Source organism: Xylocopa sonorina, chromosome 3 (genome assembly GCF_050948175.1).
Source record: "Xylocopa sonorina isolate GNS202 chromosome 3, iyXylSono1_principal, whole genome shotgun sequence".
Lineage (NCBI taxonomy): Eukaryota > Metazoa > Arthropoda > Insecta > Hymenoptera > Apidae > Xylocopa > Xylocopa sonorina.
This window is the reverse complement of record NC_135195.1, coordinates 4,695,258-4,707,634: the sequence shown is the minus strand read 5'-3', so window position 1 is coordinate 4,707,634 and position 12,377 is coordinate 4,695,258. Positions and strand designations below refer to the sequence as shown.

Here is a 12,377-nt window from a genome sequence, read left to right as displayed (position 1 = left end):
TTACTCCTCTTAAAATCGCAGCAAAACTCCTTCTGTTCGCCGTTTATTTCGACAGCCGTATTAAGAGCAGGTCATAGATCTGTCGGAGGCTGCAATGATCAGATTTGACGTTAGATTTATGTGACAATCGACTTAACGCGTTTAACGTGGAACCGTCGCGTCCACGAGCGTTTAAAGCGAAACCGCCTGCGGTTTTCCCGCGATTGACGAAACGACGGGAACAGGTGTGTCCTCTCAGTCCATTCCAATTAAATGCCACAAGGCTATCGCGACGACTCGAAAGTGATCGGCCTTGATCCGTTTCTCCTTTTCTTTTTTTTTTCAATTTTCTACCGCTGCAAAAATTGTTCCATCATGATTGAAACGTGTAAATAAACAAACGGATACGCTGGTATCGGTCAATGTACATTGCAACTCGATGAATATGGAGGCGATGAAGTTTTTTTTGTTTAAATGCCTGCTGCTGCAAAATCATTGGCGGTATTTTATTGTAGAGTCTACGTTGGTACTTTTTTGCAACAATTTTCTATCATTCTTAGTGTGCCAGTAATTTTTAATTGCACTGGATATTAATTTTAAGAGCTTTCAGAGTTTTAGTTTAAAAAAAGGATTTTGGACGCACAGATTGTACGTATTTAAAGATAGGATGAAATGTTAAACAGAACGTGAAATTTGAAAAAATTTGTTCGCGGATATGTGGAATCGTTTATTAAACAAAACTCACAGAAACGGAAAGGCAATAATTATTAACGAAAAATATGAAATAAATGCAATAACAAAAATCGATAGAAAAATAAAATAATTGTACCAGGCTGATGTAATTCTTTCCTATTACTAAACTAATATTCGCTGCGTTTATATTTGATTGTGAAACAAACACAACAAATAACTGGGACAGTTACAAACATTTTTTTGTATATTTTTGGAAAAGGACGTATTCGTGCTCGCGAAATATTTCACGATGCAACTTGAACGATTACTGAAATAACGGTTGACTGGAAAATCGTAGCTCCTTTTTTCCAACGAGCTTTCACGAAGATTATATAGTCAATTTCCAATGAAACGTGGAATCGAACCGCAACGAGCGATCGAAACAAAGGGGATCGCATTAATGGAATAAAAGCTGGGCTTTCTGTGCTCAATAATTCGAGTTGGAACGCCGTTTCCATTACTTCTATGAGCCACGTGTATCGTCCGCGGTTTTTCGTCGCTCTCCCCCGAAACAAATTAAAAATAAAGATATTACAACGTCACACGAAATATCCATCGAGTCGCGGCTTTGACTCCGCAAATAAATTATTCGATTATCAATTAATTATCAATTTCGAGTGTTGGAGTATTTAAAAGATTTAATCAACGTTTGACAAATCGGTTCTTTCACTTCGTTCTGGTAAACACGATCGTGACACTTTTAACAGAATATTCGTGTTCGAATGCAGATCATTAAACGTCAAACGTGACGTTTATTCAAACACCAAATCTGACGATTACGTTTCAATACTGCAGTTTGATTTCTTTCTTTGTACTCTGCAAAGCAATTAAAGAATTTTCTTTTAAAAAAGCTCGATGAAATCAAACGATAACTTAAACACACTACTATTAAAAGTTACATTTAAATCTCATGATTATCGATAAATAAATAATCCTCTAAAAAAAAAAAGACAGCAAAAGATCGCGATCGGCTAAAAAGAAATAAAAAGAAGCCCGTTAAAAATCGAATCATACGTTGAAAGCGAGCGAGGGAAAGAAAGAAAAAAGAAACGAGCCGAGCACGAGCGGCCATTCTCTAAAACCAGAAGGTTCACCAACGCGGGGTAGCCGCGTTTTAATTTCGCCGCTCGATCGCAATACCTTTGAAAGCCGCTAAAAGATTGCTACCGGTTGCGCAAAAGGGCGATGGGGTTGATGGAATCGCGGAATTTTCGGCGAGCAGAGCTCCCATCGGGCGCGTATCGGCGACGAGCGAGCAGAAACCGGTAGAAACGCCGTCGAAACTCATCCCTTATCGCTGCCATTGCGAATTCCGGTCTAGCTCTATTACAAACTGGCCCCAGCCTCGCTCGACGACAGTCGGTTCCGCCTAATTTGAATAACACCCCGGCGAATATTCCATCACGCTGCGGATGCCAGCTGAAGAGCCACCCCCTTCGTGGCGAAATTTTCATTTATTCTTCGATCGCGCGCATTAAAAAAAGTACCACTGCGATATCTCGAAACGTTGTTCGTTTTAGTTGGTGCATGCCTTAATATTAATTTTGAAAACTTAACGATGAATTTTTGCGCGAATACTACCCCACAACAGGTATGGAACTTTCTTCAATGGGGTGTATTAAAGTTACGCGAGAAAAAGTGCCTTTGCGATATCTTGAAACGTTGTTCGTTTTAGTTGATGCATGTCTTAATTTTAATTTTGAAAAAATAGCGATGAGATTTTGCGTGAATACTACCCTACAACAAGTATGGAACTTTCTTCAATGGGGTGTATTAAAGTTACGCGAGAAAAAGTACCATTGCGATATCTCGAAACGTTGTTCTTTTTAGTTGGTACATGTCTTAATTTTAATTTTGAAAACTTAACGATGACATTTTGCGTGAATACTACCCCATAATACGTATAGTACTTTAATATGATATTTGTCAAATTCTGATGTTATTGCACTTTTAGACTTTTCTTTATTGTATTTTAGTCCTGAACGCGTAGCGTATGGAACTTTAATAATACGATATTTGTAAAATTTTGATGTAATCCCTCTTTCACACTATTCTTTATTGTATCCTAGTCTTGAACGCGTATCGTTCAAGTGGGTTTCTTATTTGTCTTTCGCCTCGAGTTTCTAGGAATTGATTACACGGCGGACGTAAGGGTTTACTGTTTAATTAAAGTGATAAAGCGATGTAGGTGCTGCGCCAAATAGGGATGTCTGGTAGGATACAGAGCGAAGTAGTTTTAGTATGTCAGACGGGGATCCGTGTAAATTCTAGGGGTGAATTTTTACGTTGAGGAACTTCCATTTAGGATTACTTCTCTAAATCTAGCGTGAATGATAAATTTGCACGTGTTTTATTCTACGTACAATTCATCTCGTCGCAAGTAAAATTTTTATTCGCGTCTATTGAATTTTTCTATCCGTTTAACGCGATCTTCTCGTCGATCGTTTGACAAAACAGGTATTCAAATTGAACACCCAGCGCCGTGGAAATTGATACTTTCACGTTCGCGGGCAGAATCGTTCGATCCGCGCAGCAGCTGTAACATCGTACATTAACTGCGCCGTAAATCCCACGGAAATTAGGGAATAAATGCATTCCATAACCATAATGATAATTTAGCGTAAAGTGGCTGTAGCTGCGCCGCGTAATGGGATCAGTGTTATCACCGTAATAACCAGCTCGATGTAAATCCCGTCCTGTCAATTCCGTTCCGAGTATAATTATAGTTTTCAAGAGGAACAAGCGATGGAACAGGCGAAAAGTACACGTTACCCGTGCGAATTCAATTTCAATGGGAAATTGTTCACGAATACGAGTTTACACCCTCTCGAGGGTACAATGAAAATAAATATACGATCGCGATTTCACCTTTCTATTTGCCACTCAATGGAGAAAATTGATATCGAATAACCAATTCCAATTTTTTTCTTCCCTCTTCAATAATTATCTAATTAAACTGTCGTCTCTCTGCGCGTCCCAGACTTCTTTACACGTCAGGGGCTAAAACGTACCGCTCGTTGAGTATCGTGGGGTGCGCAACCCACGTGTAGAACGTTATCCCTCTAACCGCCTCGCGTCGCTTTCGCACGCGTGGCCAGGATACATATTTGAGAAAATGTCGAAGGGTGGGTACGGGTAATTTGCTTCGAGAATGGACATGCGTGGAAGCTCGAAGGGTGGTAAAAGAAAAAAAACGTTGGACCGTATAAAATATTCCATCCCTGGTCGTCAGATTGCATCGAACGCACATGCGAGTTCTTCGACACGATTTACCGCGCGAGGATAATAATTTCGATCCGACGAGATGGTCCAGGCTACCACCCCTGTTTTCTTACTACGCGCAGTGGAAGGGTCGCGGAGTTACGATGCCATCCAGGCTGGCGATATCTCGCGAGGAGGTCCCTGAAACATTTTCGAACGCGGGGAGATCGGTTAAATAGAACGGAAGCTGCTGTAGCTTGATGGAATCCTCCTCGAAGAGAATAAGGAATGAAAGAGATGAGGAACGAAGATCGCTCGAGTTATGGAGCTGGATTTGTTGCGCTCCGCGGTAGCGCTTGGTAAAAAAAAATTGTTCTCGTAGATCGGCCGGTTCTCATTGGAAATTCTATTGGCATTTTATGCGGAGATGTCGAGGGAGCTTTTTTAAAAGAGGTTCTTTAAAACAGGCTGATTCTCATTCGAAGGACTTTGAATCGTACAGAGAGTTTCAAGTGTTGTACGGTAACGTTTTTGAAGGAAGCTATGAGACGGAGACATTTTAATTATCCTGTCACGTTAATTATTTCGTTAATTATTCTGTGGTAGCAAGCTATTAGACATAAATTGTAACTCGCAATAGCTCATTGTGTTTCGTAGAAGAGTTAAATTTCGAAGATTTTGGATCTTAAACTCAGTTTTCTAATTCTATAAACGTAAAAGCACGCGTATCGTATTGAAATCGTTTTTGAATCGACTTCAATGCGAGGCAAACTAATCTCAAGTATTTTATACTCGTGAAATGAAACGTATCTCGTTCGCATCCATCAATCACGATATAATTTTCATATTTTCGCTCTTTCTCCGCGTCGCAATTCAGTTCGAGGAATTAATAATCGAGAAAATCTATCCAGCGATCGCAACGAAACAATTTCAAAATTGTCAGACATCGAACAAGTGTCTCGAAATAAATTGCATAATATTAAAAAAAAAGAGGGAATGGATAATCTAAAGGAAAAAAATTATCGAAAGCTTCGACTCGAATTTGTATAGATGCTCGAGAAGATTGGTTATTCTTCAACCTGATTAAATTTGATAAAAGCAACGTGTTCACGGGAACTCGTGAAACTGCAAAGATCGTTCCATCTCGCGTTCTAGCCACCTGATAGGTTAATTTCAGACCGGAAACGGTTAAGTAGGCCATTACACCGTACCAAGTAAAATGAGACCTGAGAAAAATAGTTCTTGTTCCTGCTAGATGGTCCGCTTTAAACTTTCTCTATCTTTACAGTCTAAAATCGATTTCTCCGCTTCCTTAAAATATGTATGCAATCAAATATTGATATACTCTGAATATTTCTCTCCTTTCCTTCCTCTATATAATATAATATCAACGCTATCGAGGCATTTACATGAAACAATATTTCCATAAAAAAAATCAATAATATTTAAACGAATACGCCATGTCTGTAATTCTACTCGTAATTCGTTATTCGTGTCAGGGGTAGATTTATCAGATATTCGATATCTATGTGACTCTTGGCTCGATAAACAATATTGATGAAGCATCGAACATGAAAAAGCTCTATCTCCTCTTCTCTTCTCGTTTCTAGCGTGTGAAAGCTCCTTTATCGCAATTGTACAAGCACGAACATTTAAAAAAAATGATTCGCAATATTGAATGAAGGCAAAATCATTATTTTATAAATAAACGCATTGGAAACATTGTCATACTGCTCGACAAGAATTCAATTGTTTAAAGGATTTCGACAGTTTCGATTTACTCACAGAATTTCTATATGTCACAGTAAACTATCCAGGAAAATTAGAAAAATTGCAAAAAGTAGGCGCAAAAATTAAACAAAAAACAGCATAAATACGTATTCAACTTTTGCAAACTGTACTCGATACCACAATGCGTATCGCGCGACCTCTTTAAATTACCCACACAGACGTTCTTTTATCAATTTACGAGCGGACGGAAAGCTTCGAAACGGGGCTCAAACCAGCCATCCCCGACCCAAGAACCGGAGAACGGTCACGTCCACGCGATAAAGCCGGTTCGTATCCCATAACTATCGTCTTCTCCTAAGGACCAAGTTTCCAAAGAGAGCGAAACGTTGGCTCGACGAACGAGCCCGCTTATATCGCGCAGCTGGCTTCGATAAAGACCACGACGCGGCTGAGGACCGGCTCGTCGAGCCTGGTTCCCACCTACTTCCGGTGGAATCGAATTAATCGAAGCCTCGCGAGTTCGTCCCTCGTAACTTTTCACTCGACTTCAACTCCGTTGCAATTGCCACCAGGAACCCAAGTTTCGGTCGTCACGTGCACGCTTAGTGGGTTCGCAGTTTAATGAATTAATAACACGTCGGAAAACACGTTACACGCACGCCAACCGCGTTGTATTTACCGCGGACAAAGGGAGTCGTGCGAGCGGAAAACGGGGTGGCGAAATGCGGTGCTGGTCGCCCATCGACTGTTTCGTTTTGTGTGGAAGCATTGATTTGGTCTTGACGATTCTGGTTTTCCTATTTTGCTAACTGTGTAGACATATATGTACACGTTTCTTAATCACGTTACGATTCTTGGAATTTGTTCGATTATTTCAACGTGACAAATCTGTAAATTCAGATGTTGAGTGAGTACGGTGGTGGAACGATGTTTTGTAGTTGAATCGAACTTGGAAGCAAGTTTTCGTTTCGAAAATTCGATGTTACATTTTAGTAGTCAGTGTGTAAACTCCTGTAATTCATCGTGTTGGATGTTTATGGGGTTGGTGCAAAGGGGATGATTTATTTGAATTTTTTATGCGCAGTTTCTTCATCTGAATTATTCGAGACGCGAGTAAAATTAATAGTGTTAGATATTTGTGATTGATCGACTTGGAATTAAAATGAAATTAAACATTTTTATTTGCAATATGGCAGAGAGACGACTATGCGCGAGCGAGAAATGCAAATCGCGGTTAGCTATTATATTTCGAACGATACGGTTAAACGCGATTACGACCTAATTCGACTGAACGTTATGTTAAAATTCTGGTTACCTAACTAATATTTGCACATGCAAGACGCCTTGCTAAACCGCGGGTCTAAGTCCACCAGCGATCTACCTTGTAGATCAGGCGATGTTGGAAACGAGATTACGATGTATTAATCGCCATTGAACGAGAGAAGTCCGCTTTCGCTAAAACCCTAACTGCCCGTGGGCTTACCTGTCATCGAATAAGAAATTTAGCAATTCCTTTCGAATGGTGAATTCAATTTTCCACACCAAACTTCCACTGAGTTTCCAAGGAAAGTAAAGCGATTTACCGATGCTCGAAGTTCGGGGTTACAAAATTAAATTCTCCAATTCGTGAAACGTTTGAGTGAAAATTGCAAATACAAACTATCACTCGATTATCGTTCCTAAGTTCTAACAAAATGTCACTTAGATAAAATCACATAGATTACAAATTAACTCGAGGCCAAAGAGAGGATACATTTATTTAAATATTTTATTCAAAACGATAAATTATTCGACGCGCTAGAAATTGTGCGATATCATTACTCGATACGGAAGATAAATTAGGCTAGAAAAAGACGTCCCATCGGGAATTTAAATCCGACTTTTTAACCAGACGGTACGCGGAAACCACCTCGAAAGGTTCCTTACTTCCGAGCCCCTCCGGCGTGCCGTGCCACTTGGAAAAATAGTTTCAACGAAATGAAGCCCAGGAAATTGCTTTGATTAAAATATCGAGGATCCGGTTCGAACAAGATGACGGTGGCTGCCGCTGGTCAAGGTCGGCCGGGATATTGTGCCACAAATTGAATGGGAATGAAATTCTTGGCTATCTGCTGGATCTTCGAGCTTAATCCTCGTCATTTGTGGTGGTTACCGGGGAGTGGAATTAGGATTAAGCCTTGCACCGGTATTGTTTTGCTCTCGAGCGACGTTATTCGTGGGAGTAATTCGAGGCTAACTTATTTAGCCTCCCGATTTATTAACTAATGAAAAAGGGGGCGGTGGCTATTCGAGATAACGACGGGGGTAACTTTGGAGGAAACGTAGAGTTGTCAGTTGCGGGAAATGTATAGGAAAAGTTGGTTAATTCGCGCTTTTTTCGCCGCTCTGTCTTCCTCCCTTGATAAATGAAGAACAGAAAAGGCTTGGCTAATGAACTTGTAATGAATTCAGGGCGAATCCAACGCTGCAAATCTATTAGCGCTTTTCACGGTGCGTACTCGACGAACGCTCGATCTCAGAATGTCTAATGAACGCATTAGTCGCAACGTGACGGCTGTAATTAAAAAATTAAATACCAAGCACTGCAACTACCGAAGAAATTAGTCCCATTAAATATTCTCACGCGCCACGAGATAAAGTTTACGATATTTATTCAGAAGAAACTGAACAGATCAGTCGCCTTACTTAATTCCTGAAAATATTTCAAACTTCAATAGCCTCCCGAAGGAAACTTAATAACCGATCTCCATCGACCATCGATTGACTACCGCGCCAGCAACGCCTCCTTCAAACTCCACCTAAGTTGCCCACAATTTAATCTCGCCACAGAGCACGATCTTCCCGAGGCGAGACGTGCCGCGGACTAATTTTTCACTGTTGCCAACAGAGTGTCCATCCGATGAATTGATAGCTTCCGTGTTCGCTGGCCACCATTTTCCGTGCGCGATCATTAAGATACACGAGGGGAGGGGGAGGGGGGTGGAGGCGGAAGCGCGACGGCTCGAAAAAAGAAAAAACGAAGGAAGAAGAGAGAAGAGAGTGAAAGAGGGAGAGAGAGAGAAAAAAAAAAGAAACGAAATATTCTCGGTTCCTATCGGCGTGCTGTGACGTTTTGGGGGCGTACCAGCTGACCCAGCGTATATTCCGCACCCTCTGAGTCCTGGCACCACGCCTAACGACGCGACCGCTTAATGACCAGGGATGCAGTCGCTGGTATATATACATACTCCAGCACGCTCGAGGAGAAAACGGACGTCGGGCAAGAAGATCGACGTGGCTGAGCGTAGTCGACGCGAGGGAGGCCATCTCGTCCCGTGGAACGGGTCGGATTTAATCCAACCGTTAGCCGGAGACTTCGACGAATCTCAAATCGAATCTCCTCGTTTGCCGTCGAACCTAAGCCCTCGGGTCAGATCCGGGGAGATTCCTCGGGATAGTTCGCCGAGTTCTCCACTTCCGTGGACCGTTATCGAATATTGACTCGGGGGAGGTTTCCGCGGGATCGATCAAATTTCGTCCAATTGTTAACGAATTGATCTTTCGCTGGACTCGGGTATCGACTTTTAAGGGTGTTATCGTGGCGTCGATCCTTGCGATTCGCTGCAGTTGAAATTTCTAAACGAACGCTGGATGGCTTTGTAGTTTTTGAGGGCTCGTATCTTGTTGGTGTCTTCGATAAAATTCTAACTGAGTACACTGAAAGTACTGTACAGTATACTGCTTGCAAAAATAGAGCGAGAAACACTCGTGGACTGATTCAAATGTCCAATTGTTAACGAATTGATCTCTCGCTGGACTCGAGTATCGACTTTTAAGGGTGTTATCGTGGCATCGATCCTTGCGATTCGCTGCAGTTGAAATTTCTAAACGAACGCTGGACGACTTTGTAGTTTTTGAGGGCTCGTATCTTCTTGGTATATTCGATAAAATTCTAACTAAATACACTGAAAGTACTGCTTGCAAAAATAGAGCGAGAAACGATCGTGGACTGATCCAAATGTTGTCAGAAATTAATAATGGACCACAAGAGCAACCGAGCGAACGAATTGCGGATGTCTTCGCGTGTCAAAGGGTTGCTCGTCCCTGTAGAAAGCTTGAAAATTGCTCTTATCCGATTGAACGGATAAAACAATCCCACGCAGCCTCGAGAGCATTCCACGAGGCGCGAAAAGTGCAAAATTTCGTTTCTCGTTCTATCTTGGTCCGCGAACGCGTAGGCGTGCATGGGAAGAAAGTCGCTTGGTGGACACGGAGGTAATGAAATGATGCGATGGAGAAGGGTAGGAATGGCTGCGAGAGAGGTGCATACATATAAATGCGGGGAGAGCGAGATGGAGGGAGATGTAGAGAGAGAAGAGGGCGCATAAAGGACGTGGGTTGCAGAGACGGTTTAGGTCATCGGAAGTACGAGAATTCTGAGTGCGGATGGAGGAAAAGGAAAGTGGGTGGATGAGAATTCTCGCTGGAAGAACGATCGAAAGGAAAAAGCCAGAACCTGCAGTTTTGTTTCTGTATGCGTGCGCTATGTCTGATCGTGTGCGTGTGAACATAGCGTGGACTTAGAGCTTGTATGGATGCGTTTGAGAAACTACGAATGGTTACGCGTGATCGAGGTAGGAACGGAAATGTAGAGGGGAACGGGGACGAAAGGATATCGCTGAGAAAAATGTACATCGGCCGTAAACCAGAAGTAAGATTACAAGGATGAGAGGCTCGGACACAAAGGGAAACCGGATAGAGCTGTCGTGGATCTCGTTCGCGTTAGATGTCTCGATTTGTTCGAGTCTTTGCCAAAGACACGAGCAGATTTATCAAAATACAGTCGCTGTCACGAGCATACCTCGTGCGGGGCGTCTTTGAAGAGTTATTCGTGTAGAGAGTGTAGCGATGTCCCTTTGAGACGGTTCGAGGCGTTCCTTGCAGCCTCCAGGAACGAGTTGCAATTAGCATTTTGAAGTCCATTGTACGAATCTGCAATCGAATTAATAAGGTTTCTTACAGTCTCTTGGAATATCAGATACATTGTCGCATAATTAATTAACTCCGCCTTCGAGATTGTAATTTTATATATTCTATGTGTAAAATTTAAGAATACAAAAAGAGATAAGATTGGTTATATTTTTAAAAGAAATATGATACTTTGTCAGTAGACATGTACTGGGTATTTCAGTAACGAACTTCGAAACAAAATCTCTTCACTGACTAACTTCCCTAACCTCAGATACATTGAATCAAAGAGCAAATCTTATAGAGTCGAACACAAACGTCCACTTAAAACGCGAAAATACATTCAAACGAAATCTAGAGATCGGAAAAAATTCTAATTTCCAGTTCATCAACTTCCCAATGAATATTTTATGAAACGCGTGGTACGAACACCCTCGAGTCCACCCGGACAACCCCCGACCGCATTAACCCACCCAAAATCTGAACCACGGAAAAGAGTCAGACCTCGCGACGTTCGCCACGAGTCAGGAACGTGTCCCGACATTTTTCCACGCGAGATTACCTCGGAAAAAGTAACGTGTCGCGAACATCACGATCGAGGTGCGAAACAACGAGCAAACAAAACGGGTGGTGAGATTGTCGAAGCGAGTTGTACGTGAGAAAGGGTGAATAAAAGAAAGCGAGCGTGCGAAAGAAAGGGTGGTGAGAGAAAGGAAGAGAGAAAGAAAGTGGGGTGGAAAGGTCGACGTAAGGGAGGAGATATATAAAGAAAAGGGGTAGAAAGGGTGGAGAAAAGAATAAGAAAGAAAGAGGAGAAAGGCTCCGGCGGGGGCCGCTCGTCCATGAACCGAGGACACTGATCACACCCTCGTTGGACTGATCGGCTCTTTTTCTCGCTTCCTGATCCGCAGGTACGTCTTCACGATAGTCAGCTACCTGATCGGCGTGTTCATATTCGCGACGATCGTCGGCCAGGTCGGGAACGTGATCACGAATCGGAACGCGAACCGGCTCGAGTTCGAGAGGCTGCTGGACGGCGCGAAGACCTACATGAGACACCACAAAGTGCCGGGAGGGATGAAACGGAGGGTGCTCAGGTGGTACGACTATAGTTGGTCCAGGGGGAGGATACAGGGCGGAGGTGATATCAACACCGCTCTTGGCCTGCTGCCGGACAAGCTGAAAACGGAACTGGCGTTGCACGTGAACTTGTCCGTGCTGAAGAAGGTCACCATCTTCCAGGTGAGTACTTCTTTCGTTCCCTTTTCGAACGGAAACACCTCAACGATCGATCGAAGGGTGATTTTTGGTAATAATTCAGGATGATTTAGTGATAAATTATAATCGACGTTCTTCGTGATTACATTGCAAGTAGATATTTATATATGGAATAGTTAGTTGGTTCTGGGTAGGTTAACTGATTGAGATGATTAGGAATTGCAAGAAATTGATAAGGTTTTGAGATTCTAATAGACGTTTAGATCGTTGGTGGGTTTTGGTTGGATATGTTGATGAACTTTCAGGTGACTTGCATAAATCATTCCTTAGACATGCAAGGCTCACCGGTATGACTTTCAATTTCGAGGGAAGTATTTTTAATCAAAACGTTGAACCGTAGTGGGTAAGGAACGCGATGACTGCGCGAATTATTGGCAAATTCCCTCGTTTCTCTTGGAAATAATAGAAATAATCCAATATGAAGAGGTTTGACGTGCCAGCCTGGCTATTGATTTGTGCGCGATTTCCATATACGCTCTTATTATTTAAGTTATTCGGGGAATACTTAA

General features: G+C 42.2%; 1 protein-coding gene across 6 annotated transcripts in view; it reads left to right on the top strand.

Moving 5' to 3' along the window:
* The window catches only part of LOC143422238 (uncharacterized), a 175,900-nt gene that overhangs the window by 147,840 nt on the left and 15,683 nt on the right, over positions 1–12,377 (top strand). For all 6 annotated transcript variants that reach the window (XM_076892737.1, XM_076892735.1, XM_076892734.1 and 3 more), the window contains one exon: positions 11,502–11,832. In XM_076892737.1, coding sequence (XP_076748852.1) covers positions 11,502–11,832 — 331 coding nt within the window. The remainder of the gene's footprint in view (positions 1–11,501; positions 11,833–12,377) is intronic.